Source organism: Rattus rattus, chromosome 9 (genome assembly GCF_011064425.1).
Source record: "Rattus rattus isolate New Zealand chromosome 9, Rrattus_CSIRO_v1, whole genome shotgun sequence".
Taxonomy (NCBI): Eukaryota; Metazoa; Chordata; class Mammalia; order Rodentia; family Muridae; genus Rattus; species Rattus rattus.
Window position 1 is genome coordinate 92,197,494 of NC_046162.1, and position 12,725 is coordinate 92,210,218.

At 45.4% G+C, this 12,725-nt stretch overlaps 1 protein-coding gene across 3 annotated transcripts in view; it reads left to right on the forward strand.

Moving 5' to 3' along the window:
• Window positions 1-12,725, forward strand: part of Supt6h (SPT6 homolog, histone chaperone and transcription elongation factor) — a 37,593-nt gene that overhangs the window by 3,765 nt on the left and 21,103 nt on the right. Inside the window, exons 2-12 of one of the 3 annotated variants that reach the window (XM_032913723.1) lie at window positions 575-681; window positions 7,244-7,390; window positions 8,411-8,558; window positions 8,650-8,726; window positions 9,018-9,210; window positions 9,353-9,437; window positions 9,996-10,269; window positions 10,960-11,061; window positions 11,619-11,735; window positions 12,034-12,123; window positions 12,303-12,445. In XM_032913723.1, the coding sequence (XP_032769614.1) occupies window positions 7,274-7,390; window positions 8,411-8,558; window positions 8,650-8,726; window positions 9,018-9,210; window positions 9,353-9,437; window positions 9,996-10,269; window positions 10,960-11,061; window positions 11,619-11,735; window positions 12,034-12,123; window positions 12,303-12,445 (1,346 nt within the window). In that variant the 5' untranslated portion in view covers window positions 575-681; window positions 7,244-7,273. The remainder of the gene's footprint in view (window positions 1-574; window positions 682-7,243; window positions 7,391-8,410; window positions 8,559-8,649; window positions 8,727-9,017; window positions 9,211-9,352; window positions 9,438-9,995; window positions 10,270-10,959; window positions 11,062-11,618; window positions 11,736-12,033; window positions 12,124-12,302; window positions 12,446-12,725) is intronic. The other 2 variants (XM_032913722.1, XM_032913724.1) reach the window with 2 other exon arrangements.

Genomic DNA, 12,725 nt, shown 5'->3' on the forward strand with positions numbered 1-12,725 from the left:
AAAACAAAAGGAGTTAACAGACTAATTCTCTCTTCAGCCCGGTCTCCTCTTAATTGCCTCCTAGTAGTTCTGGTTGGAAAGGAGGGACTGCTGAGTCCTCCCCTGTGGCAACCTGATCCCAGCTCTAGTACTCTTGCAGAGTTGTCATGGTAACCAGCACCCTTTCCCTCTGAGCCACATGTTATACTGCAGTGGGCTTCTCCTGGAGAAACCTCCCTCTGCCTGCCACTGTTCTTCTTCAAAGCCTATTCCAGATACAGATTTAACTCACAGTCTTTAATTTGAAGCCTGTGAGTACTAAGTGCAAAAGTCAAAGCTGCCATCAGCCCATCCTGTACACCTCCTGTTAATAATGCTGCATGCACAGGTGATGCTTGGTCCACTCTGGAATCGCTGCTGCTTGGCATCCTCAGCCTGCAGTGCTGATGCAGCACTCCGTGAATCTGGCTATGGCTGACGGGAAGTCATGATTGCTTCTGGCACGCCTCTCTCAACTGAAAGTTGTAGCACTGAGCTAGCTAGACTGGAAGCATTCCACAGGGATAGCACAGTGCGTGCTTTATCTCTAATTTAGGCCTGGAGCTTGGAGGGAAGGGATTCAGCTGTCTTCTGAAACTGCATGCAACTTGGAACACCAGCTGCCTCTCTACTCCACCCCCAAAAAAGCTGTTGTTTTCTCAGGTAGGTTGCCTATTCCACTCTGTTAAATAGACCAGGAACATCTAATCTGTAAGATATTGACCCTTTAAAAGATTGAATTCATGGTATGGTGACCTAATTAAAGCAAACTGTGTGTTGAGATTGAGAATCTATTTTTTTTTTTTTTTTTTTTTTTTTTTTTTTTTTCGGGGCTGTTGAAATTAAACCCAGGACCTTGGCTCTTTTTTTTTTTTTTTTTATCACAGCACTACCACTGAGCCAAATTGCCCAACCCCAGTCCTGCAGAGTAATGTTTCAGTTCATGGCCTAGAGGAAAATGTTGAAATTAAAAAGCAGGCATGATGGCTCGATTTTTTTTTTTTTTTTCAGCACTCAGGAGTGAGGTTGGAAGATTGCTGTGAGTCCTGCAGGTTTTCAAGTTACAGCCTAGAAAAAAAAACCCTGCCTTAAAAAAACACCAAATCTAGGGATGGGGTTCTAACTCTCTCTGGCCGGCCTGCCTTCCTTCCTTCCTTCCTTCCTGCCTTCCTTCCTTCCTTCCTTTCTTTTTCTGAGATGTGGTCTCACTGTACAGTCCTGGAACTCTGTATATAAACAAGACCGCCTCCAACTCACAGAGATTTCCCACTTCTAAATTGTGGGATTAAAGGCATGAGCCACGGGGTTGGGGATTTAGCTCAGTGGTAGAGCGCTTGCCTAGGAAGCGCAAGGCCCTGGGTTCGGTCCCCAAAAAAAAAAAAAAAAAAAAACATTTAAAAAAAAAAAAAAAAAAAAGGCATGAGCCACCACATCCAGCCTAGAACTTCACATTTGTTATTTTGTCCGTCCCCCACCCCCACCCCCAGCTGAGGACTGAACCCAGGGCCTTGCTCTACCACTGAGCTAAATCCCCAACCCCCCACTGAGCTAAATCCCCCCCCCAGCCCCGAACTTCACATTTAATTGGCAAAATCTTTAAGACACTCACTTGGCATTACTCAAGCTAAATGACCTTAAGGATAAAGATCTTAGAGAAGAGAGTGGGGAGGGGGACGTGTGCCATCCAGAAACTTTCCAGAACTCTGCAGGACTTTACAGTAGTCCACAAACTTTCCAGGACCAATTTATAACCTTAAAAACTTCGGGGGATGAGGTGGTGGTTTTGCTGGGTGTGGTGTGCAACGGTGCACTCAGGAGGCAGAAGCAGGCTAATCTTTGTGAGTTTAAGGCCAGCCTGGTCTACAGAACAAATTCTGGGACAGCCAGGACTACAAAGAGAAACCATGTCTAGTAAAACTGAAACAAACCAAAAAGTATCCCAGGGGCTGGAGAGATGGTTCAAATGGTTAAGCGCACTTGTTGCTCTTACAGAGGTCCCTGATTCAATTCCAAGCACCCACATTTTCGCTCACAGGCATCCCTATAGTTTAGTTCCAGGACATCTGATGCCCTCTTCTGGCTGCCTCAGGCACTGCATGCACATGGTATACATAAGCATACAGACAAAACATACATTAACAATAAAATAAATCTTTGTTTTTTAAAAGATTTATTTATTTCATGTATGAGTACACTGTAGCTATCTTCAGACACATCAGAAGAGAGCATTGGATCCCAATACAGATGGTTGTGAGCCACCATTTAGTTGCTGGATCTTGGGAAGGGCAGTCAATGTGCTTAACCTCTGAGCCATCTCTCCAGCACTAAATCTTTGTTTTTGACATTGTAGTGTCTACCTAAAAATACAGCTGGATTTTCATAACTTTTTCTTCAATAAGCCTGTCACATGTTCTATGATCTCTGGACCACACTTTGAGAATTACTGATACAATGTAACCAACACGGTGAAATGGAGCAAGTGCTACTGTTGATGACTGTATCGCTTTAAACAAGAGACTTCTCCTCTGAGTGTATTTCTTCCCTTTTTGATTTTTATTTTATTCTGCTCTAAATGGAAGAGAAACATTACTGTTTTATAGCTTACAGGGCAAGTAGGGATTAATAGATTATTATATGCTAAGTGTCTGGTATTTGATAGGTGAGCAGTAAACTGTATTTTTAGTTGAAATACCAAGGGGTGGAGCCAATGAGATGGTTTAGGCACTGACTGCACAAACCCGGCGGATTCCTGAAACCCAGGTAAAGGTGGACGAGAACTGACTACCCACACGTACAAATACACATACACACAATCCCACACACACATCAGGCCACCACACACATACTCTCCCTCTCCCTCTCCCTCTCTCTCTCTCTCTCTCTCTCACACACACACACACACCATACACACACATATACATACTACACAGTATATACACATGCACACCTAGTACACATACACATACCCTACACACCAAATATACGCACACACACCTCCCCCCAACACTTACACGTTACACACACACACACACACACATATACATACTACACAGTATATACACATGCACACCTAGTACACATACCCTACACACCAAATATATGCACACACACCTCCCCCCAACACTTACACATTACACACACACACACACACACACACACACACACACACACACACACACACACGTGTACCAAGGGGAGACCTATATTGGTTTGGGTGGGTTTTGTGTATATCGGTGTTTGGTTGGTTTGTTCCATTTCTCTCCTAATGACTGCTCTGTGTATTTCTTTAAGCTATGGTTCATTTTAAAGTAGTAAATACATTATCTTTTACCATAACTAATATTTTTATTAAAAAATAAAAATAGAGCTGGAGAGATGGCTCAGTGGTTAAGAGCACTGACTGCTCTTCCAGAGGTCCTGAGTTCAAATCCCTGCAACCACATGGTGGCTCACAACCATCTGTAATGAGATCTGATGCCCTCTTCTGGTGCGTCTGAAGACAGCTACAGTGTATTTATATATAATAAATCTTTTTTAAAATCAAAGAGAGGGGCTGGGGATTTAGCTCAGTGGTAGAGTGCTTGCCTAGCAAGCGCAAGGCCCTGGGTTGGTCCTCAGCTCCAAAAAAAAAAAAAAAAAAAAAATCAAAGGAGAGAACTTAGTAATTAGAATGGTTGGTCGTCATCCCCGCCCCCACCCCGCCCCACTTGACCAGGCAGTCCTGCTTATTTTCAGGCCCCCAGCTTTCACGTGGTGTACAGGCAGGCACCTAAACAAGTTTTTTTGTTTTTGGTTTGTTTGTTTGTTTGTTTGTTTGTTTTTTAAAAGAATGGCAATTGAAACCTTAGCCTTTGGTTTTTTTTCCATTTAAACCCAAAATCTCTACTTGGGTTATTTGGGGGGCCAGGAGGGAAACAGGGTCTTATGTGGCCCAGGCTGAAACTCAGTATGTATTGGAGGATGAGTTTGAACTTCTGATCTTTCCTTACCTCTGAACCTCTGAGCTTAGCCACCATGTATACAGTGCAGGGATAAAAGGGAGGGTTCCTGCATACTGGATACACCAGTCCTGATGCATTCCTGGCGCGCTCGCTGCTGCCGGTTCTTGGTTGACATGGTTCATCTTAACTGGGTCTGGTGTTGGTTGATACTGGTTCAAGTGACTTCCAGGAGAACCACGGCCACCACACTTATGTTACAGGCACTGGGCACCTGTACTCGTACAGAACACCTAGAGAGAGAGAGCTTTTCTGGTACAGAACCACAAAGGGCCTTTTGCTGTAGTCATTTGTTGTCATGGCTTTTATTAGCACCTGAGCTGGGCATGATCTCTGTCTTCCAGAGACTTTTAATCTGGAGTGTGAGAAGGGATGCACAGGTAGTACAGGAGAGCTGAGGGGCATTGCTGAGGGGCGTTGCTGAGGAGCGTTGTTGGGTTTATTAGCCACCAGCCTCAAGGTTCCAAGGTAGAACCTTGGGGTTATTACTTGACTTGTTTGATGTATGTGGTTTTAGTGGGTTGTTTTGTTGTTTTTTTCCCCACAGGACCTCAGGTAGCTCAAGCTATCTTTGAATTCTCTGTCACCCAAGAATGACCTTGAACTTACCCTTGTGTTCATATGTATAGTGTGTGTAAGTGCATACACCAATGTGCATGTAGAAGCCAGAGGATAACCTCAGCTATTTTTCCTCTGGGGCCATCGTTACTGATCAAATAAGCTAGGATAGCGCGCGCACAGCCCCCACCTCGATCCCTCTGTCTGTTTCCCCTACTGCTAAGACTTACCAGTCTGTCCACCACGCCCAGCTACTGAGCCACATCCTCAAGCTCTTTGTGCTGTTTTAATGTCCTGTCCAAGGTTCCGCTAAACTTCTGAGTTCTCCACTGCCAGGCTTTACATATGTTGGGAAGCAAGGAGGGAAGAAATCAATTTAGTAGTTGGTACAGAAATACAGAATGCTGAATAAAATCAGACTCAAAACTCAAATTGAAACCCAGTTGACAGGGCTAGAGAAATGCTCTGTGGGTAAAAGCATTTAGCAGGACTTGTTCCCAGCACCCACACAGGGTGTAACTGAAGTTTCAGAGGATCTTATGCCTTCTTTTGGGTCCCTAGATGTTATGTGCAGGAAGAACACTAACACATACAAGCCTGGATTAGATTGTCCTGAGGGTATGTCTATGAGGTTGTCTTGACTGTTAATTAATATAGAAGGGCCCAGTCTACTCTTGCAGTACCCAGTGGTCCTGAACCATATCAGAAAGCTGAGTGTAAGCAAGCTAGCTAGAAAGCAGCAGCCTTCTTCATGGTTCCTGCTGTGTCTTGGCTGTGAACGAGTTCCTTGAAGTGAGTCAGAGGTGATGCTGTGTAGAATAGCAAACAAGCCTGCCTTTAAGTTCCTGCCTTTACTTCCCTCAGGGATGGACTGTGACCTGGAATTATAAGGTGAATGAACTCTTCCCTCCTCTAGATTGTTTTTGGTCAGTGTTTTATCACAGCAATAGAAATGAAACTACAGTGTAAATGATACCAATGGCTTTGTGATGGCTCTGGTGGAAGAGCCTCTTTTTCAGTTGAATTCTCCAAACTAGCAGTTGTATAAACCCGTAGGCATATAGTGTTGTTAAATCCACTAAAAAGGTATTTTTCATGGGGCTGGGGAGATGACTCAGTGGTTAAGAGCACTGGCTGCTCTTCCAGGGATCGTGAATTCAATTCCCAGCAACCACATGGTGGCTCACAACCATTTGTAATGAGATCTGATGCCCTCTTCTGCTGTGTCTAAAGCTACAGTGTACTTACATATAATAAATAAATAAATCTTTTTTTAAAAAAGCTATTTTTCCTTTTTAAAATTATTTTATAATTTTTATTTTATGTATATGGATGCTATGTATATATGTGGTGCACCACATATGTGCCTGGGGCCGAAAGAGGCCAGAAGAGGATATTGGATCTCCTGGCACTCAGAGTTGGTTCTGAGAAGCCATGTGGGTGTTGGGAATCAAACCTGAGTCCTCTGGAAGAACAGCTAATGCTCCTAACATAGCCATTTCTCTAGTCTCCCTGTCCTTGCCTTTTTTGGGGACAAGGTCTTACTGTATCTTCCTGGCTGACCTGGAACTCACCTTGTAGACCAGACTGACCTCAGATTCTCAGAGATCCGCCTTTGCCTCCTGAGTGCTGGAATTGAAACCCTGGGTATCCATGCATGACAGAGATTTTTCTTCTGACTTTGCTAGAGTGTGTCTGAAAGCACTCTGTATAAAGTGCTAGCAGTTCCTGTTTCCCACACTTCCTGTTAAAAAGCCCTATAATCTCATTTTCCCTTCAGAGCCTCACCTCTATAGTAATCTCTATGCTAGTTGCTTTCTTTATCTGCTAACTCTGCCTAGGAACCAGGAAGTGAAACACCTCAGCTCAGAGAAAAACTAAAACCAGATGTGGTTAGCTCCCGTGACCCCAGCTCTGGACAGGCAGAAGCAGTATTGCCATGAATTTAAGGCCAGCCTGGGCTGCAGAGTGAGACCCTTTCTCAGTAAATAGTGAGGCAACAAATGATACTGATGAAAGGGTTAAATGCCATTCTTTAAAAATACAAGAGAAGGGCTGGAGAGATGGCTCAGCAGTTAAGAGCACTAACAGCTCTTCCAGAGGTCCTGAGCTCAAATCCCAGCAACCACATGGTGGCTCACAACCATCTGTAATGAGATCTGATGCCCTCTTCTGGTATGTCTGATGAGAACAGTATATTCACACATATTAAATAAATAAATAAATCTGTTTTAAAAAAAAAAAGCAAGAGGAGCAACACTAGGAGCAATGAGGGATGTGGAACCATCTGATCACTTCCTGGTTCTGGGCATCAAACCTGGGCCTCTGGCATGCTAGGTGAGCCATTACCATTGAGCCACACTACCAGGGCACACCTCTGATTCTTGCTAAGCAGTAGGATGGAGTGGGCAGAGCTGTGGTAGCTACAAGGATTTTGTGGGAAGATTTAAGAGCCTTCTTTAAAACCATGTGTGTCTGTTATGAGACAGGCAGGGTCTTATATGTAGCTCTGGTTTCCTGAAACTCACTCTTTAGACCAGGCTGGCCTTGAACTCACAGAGATCTGCCTTGCCTCTGCTTCCTGAGTGCTGGGGTTAAAGGTGTGCATCACTAACACCTGGCTCATGTGTCTTATTTTTGTGCTCTCCTCCTTCCCTTTTCTTCTATAGCCTTCAAGGAGGCTGTGAGAAGTAGCAACCATGTCTGATTTTGTGGAAAGTGAGGCTGAAGAGTCAGAAGAAGAATACAATCATGAAGGCGAGGTGGTACCTAGAGTCACCAAGAAGTTTGTGGAAGAGGAGGATGATGGTGAGGAGGCCCCAGCCTCAAGCTTCTCCCCACTATTCCTAAGCTTTGGATAGTTGGATTCTTGCTGATGAAAGGCTCAGGCTGAGCACAGAAGTTCTCACACATGAGGTACCAGCTTGAGAACCTTCAGTCACTGTTAGAAACACATAGTCCATCGCTCTGCTGTATACCAGACGCCGTGTTTAGAAAACTAGGGAGACAGTCAGATTCACCTACTGTTTATGCTAGTGGGAATGTACATTAGTCTGTGGGACAGACAGTGAGCTAATAAATCTGTACGTGATGCTCTCCACTCTTAACCCTATGAATGCTTTTTTTAAAAAAAGATTTTATTTATTTTATGTTTATGAGTACGCTATAGCTCTCTGCAGACACACCAGAAGAGGGCATCGGATCCCATTACAGATGGTTGTGAGCCACCATGTGGTTGTTGGAAATTGAACTCAGGACCTCTGGAAGAGCAGTCAGTGCTCTTAACCAACCACTGAGCCATCTCTCCAGCCCAGCCCTGTGAATGCTCATGTGCCCTGTTTTCTAACTTTTAGATTCATTCTCAGAGTAGAATTGTGTAATAACATTAAAGGGGAACGGGTATAACTTTTCAGCCAAAGGCTATAAGACAGAATGCAGGTGCTGAGTCTATGCATTGAGGAAAATAGGTTACCAGAAGGTGTAAAGCTTCTAGGAACGCTTTGAGGGAGCCAGGTGATTGGGAATACCATCTCTTTTAAAGACAGATGGTGGGGCTGGGGATTTAGCTCAGTGGTAAGGCCCTGGGTTCGGTCCCCAACTCCGAAAAAAAGAAAAGAAAAAAAAAAAAGACAGATGGTAAGGGGAGGAAGCCTTCCTTTGCAGGGACCGCGGTTCCAAGTCCTGCATTGTACTGTAGGAGGAGGCAGAGAGTGAATTAGATGCCACCTAGTCACTGGGTTAGGGCAGGTGGACAGTTGCAGTAAGCAGGTAGTCTGCACCCATCCCGCTTCCCAGGCTCCATGCCTCAAATGCACCTGATTTCAGATGAGGAGGAGGAAGAGGAGAATCTAGATGATCAAGACGAGCGAGGCAACCTGAAAGACTTTATCAATGATGATGATGATGAAGAGGAAGGAGAGGAGGATGAAGGCAGTGACTCCGGTGACTCAGAAGATGATGTTGGCCACAAGAAGAGAAAACGCAGTCAGTCTGCATGCCACCTGAGGCTGGGGGAGGGGGGAGTCACAGTGGAGACGAGCCTTGTCTCATTGTGGGCACACTTTGTTCTCTTTAGCATCCTTTGATGACCGCCTGGAAGATGATGATTTTGACCTCATTGAGGAGAATTTGGGTGTTAAAGTCAAACGAGGAGTAAGTGCTTTCTGGCTTTACCCTTTTTCCTGAGTAGTTTGGGGTCACCAGGGAAAAGAAAGATGCCAGTAGCATAATGCTTTGGGGTCCACATCTAAAGTGTATTAGAAAAAGATTTGTCAGTTTGCAGGAAGGGCCTTGAGGCTGATAAACATCACTCAGTGTGTGCTTTCCCATCTCACTTGATAAATGCAACTCTGGTGGGAATTTAGAAATGAGCCTAAATAGCAGGCGTCCTGACATTAGACACATACAAACCCCATTCTAAAAAAGCACATTTCTCAACACTAGCAAAAATACCGACGTGTCAAAAAAATGTCTGATGATGATGAAGATGATGAAGAGGAATATGGCAAAGAGGAACACGAGAAGGAGGCCATTGCAGGGGAAATCTTCCAAGATGAAGAAGGGGAAGAAGGGCAGGAGGCTGTAGAGGCCCCTATGGCTCCTCCAGACGAGGAGGAAGAAGATGATGAAGAGTCAGGTACGCGACAACTGTTGGACAGGGAAGCCAGCATCGGGTGGGTGTTGAGACTTCCCGGTCCTTAACCAGTGCCTCCCCAATTTTCTTCTCAGCAGGAACCAGGTTTATCCACTGAGCACTAACCTGTTTCTTGTCCACCCAGATATTGATGATTTCATTGTGGATGATGATGGACAGCCTCTGAAAAAACCGAAATGGCGAAAAAAGCTTCCTGGATATACAGATGCGTAAGTGCACCCTGTTGCCATGCAGTGATAAAGACATTGAATGGGCATGTGCCAAAATTAGAATATCCCTAACTCGGACCTGTTCTGTGCCTCAGATCACCGCTGCTAGGCAGTGATCCATCTCCTCCTACAGTCACCGAGCACTCTCAATGTGTGAGTCCTTAAAAGATTAGAATAGATTTCCACGTGAGCATGAGTCCAGCATCCCTCTGCTGCCCCTGGTATTCATTAATAGATGCCTGCTCACCTGCATCAACCCATCAGAGTCCGAAAGGTTTTATTGTAAGGGAATGCACTAGTGTCTTGGCATAAGATGGTTCACCAAGGAGAGAAAGGACCCAACCAACTATCTGGTGTTGTTCCTGTGGTGTCGTTCCTGCCTCTGGCAGGTGTCAAAGATAGGCTTTTATCTTCTGATAATAGTTTGCCTTGGAACCTCCAGGTACCTATTCCGCATTGAGTGTGATTTTCCACCTGGCTCTCTTTGCAAAGTTTCTGGGCAGGGGCTGCATTTATCCTCTCCACTCTGAGCCCACTGCCCCTTGCTCTCACATCCAGAGCCCTGCAGGAAGCCCAGGAGATCTTCGGTGTGGATTTTGACTATGATGAATTTGAGAAATACAATGAATACGATGAAGAGCTGGAGGAAGACTATGAGTATGAGGATGACGAGGCCGAAGGTGAGATCCGAGTGCGCCCCAAGAAGACCACCAAGAAGCGCGTAAGTCGCAGGAGCATCTTTGAAATGTATGAGCCAAGTGAACTGGAGAGCAGTCACCTCACAGACCAGGACAATGAAATCCGAGCCACTGACCTGCCTGAGAGGTTCCAGGTAAGAGGCCACAGTGAGAAGTAGCCATTATGGACTTCGAAACCCATGTGACCCAGGGCCAGGGAGTCCCAGGATTTATTCTTTCTGGCAGTACTGAGAATTAAAATTAGGGCCTCATGGGTGGATAAGGTTGCTGCTGCTGTTGGGTGATATCCTTGGTCCTCTTTGCTTTTTATTTTGAAACACTCACTAACTTAGGCCGGCTCCAACTGACTCTGTAGCCCAAGCAGGTCTTAAACTTGGGTTCCTCCTTTCTCAGCCTCTTTAGCTAGGATTACGGGACTAACGTTGAAATGGCATTCTTTTGTTGCTTTTTTTTTTTTTTTTTTTAAAGATTGTTTTGTTTGAGACAGGCTCTCGTGTAGCCCAGGGTGGCCTCAGACTCAATAGGTATCCAAGAATGACCTTAAATTTCTGATCCTCTTGCCTCCGTCTTTCTTGAGTTGCTGGATTACAGGCGAGCACCATCGTGCCGGGTTTTGTGGTGCTGAGGTTTTGGGAATGCTAGGCAATACCAACCAAGATACACCCTTAGCCCTGAAGTGGGATTCTTAGCAGATCTGAAAAGCGCTCACTTCATGGCACCAGAAATGTGTGCCTGAGCATCACTTGCTTCTGACTGGAAGTGGTGTTTGCTTTTTCCTAAGCAGGATATAGCATAAAGATGTCTCATCCTCTTACCCACTACAGCTCCGCTCCATCCCAGTCAAGGCAGCTGAAGATGATGAGCTAGAAGAAGAAGCTGACTGGATCTATAGAAATGCCTTTGCGACACCAACCATCTCCCTCCAGGTATTTGAACTTGAGAAGCTGGAAAGCCGGCTAGGCCATTAGGAACACTGTAGCCCTTGCAGAGAACTGGGGTTTAGTTCCCAGCATCCACATGGTGGTTCACAACTACCTGTAATTTAGTCCTAAGGGTCCTACTCCCTCTTCTGTGAGCACTAGGAACCCACTTGGTACACATGGATACATGCAGGCAAAGCATTTGTACACATAAATAAATTTTAGAGAGTTCTAGTGTAAACCAGAAGCCAATTCATGGAAGTGAGAAGCTGTCCCTTCCCTGTGTGAGGCTTCCAGATGCCTGGAGTGTACATGTACATATAAGTGTGCGTGTACATATGAGTGTGTGTACGAGTGTGAGTGTGCATATACATATGAGTGCATGTACATGTGATTGTACATATAGAAGTGTGCGTGTACATATGAGTGAGTGTGCATGTACATGTGAGTGTGCATGTACATGTGAGTACATATGAGGGAAATGTTTATATTCTGAAGCTCTGTGTGGTATGACAGAGGGTAGTATGAACTGCTGTTTGTGTTTGTTTTGCTTCTTACTCTAGGACAGCTGTGATTACCTGGACCGTGGGCAGCCAACTAGTAGCTTCAGTCGGAAAGGGCCCAGCACAGTTCAGAAGATCAAAGAGGCCCTGGGCTTCATGCGGAATCAGCATTTTGAGGTAACTCCTTGACTTCTGATAGCCCAGTAGTTAGAAATTGATTAAAATTTAGAGGATGAGGAGTCCCTCAGCTTGGGAGTAGTAGGTGTGATTGGCAAGAGGCACTAATGATCTAGGGGACAAGATACCCTGTTGGCAGTTTACCTCCTCCACTAGGGAGAACCCTTCGCTGCAGGCCAGTGGAGAGGTCTTCTAGTTTGAGTTTTATGGAGCTTTAGACTGGGGAATCACTGTCTTCTGGCATAAGAGATGCTTGCACATCTTCCTTCTGGATGACAGTAGTGTCCTCCTGCCATAGGTGCCTTTCATTGCCTTCTACCGGAAGGAGTACGTGGAGCCCGAGTTGCACATCAACGACCTGTGGAGGGTGTGGCAGTGGGATGAGAAGGTGAGACGAGCAAACAGCCCACAAGGAGCCGAGACCGGGGGGAGGAAAGCCAATGTCAGAGCACTGCAGATCTGACCTCCAACTGCCAGCTCCCTGACTGGGGCTTTGCTAAGGGGAACAGCAGACTTGAGTCTCCAGCATTGAATTCCAGTCCTCACTTCTGCCTTTCTCTGCCTCAGTGGACTCAGCTGAGAATCCGCAAAGAGAACCTAACACGGCTGTTCGAGAAGATGCAGGCTTATCAGTATGAGCAGATTTCTGCCGACCCTGATAAACCTCTTGCTGATGGCATCCGGGCTTTAGATACTACTGACATGGAGAGGTAGGAATTCAGGGTTTGCTCTGTTATGGGGAGACTCCAGGCTGAAGGCAGGTCCTCTGGAATCCAAATTGTCAATACATTAAAACCTTTCTTCTTTGTTTGTATTTATTTTTTAAAGACAGGGTCTCTCTCTATATAGTTCTGTCTTCCCTAGAACTCACTATGTAGACCAGGCTGGTCTTGAACTCAGAGATCCTTCTGCCTCTGCCTCCCAAGTACTAGGACTAAAGGGCATATGCACCACACCCAGATAAAAGTGACCTCTGTAGCAGAGTGGTAG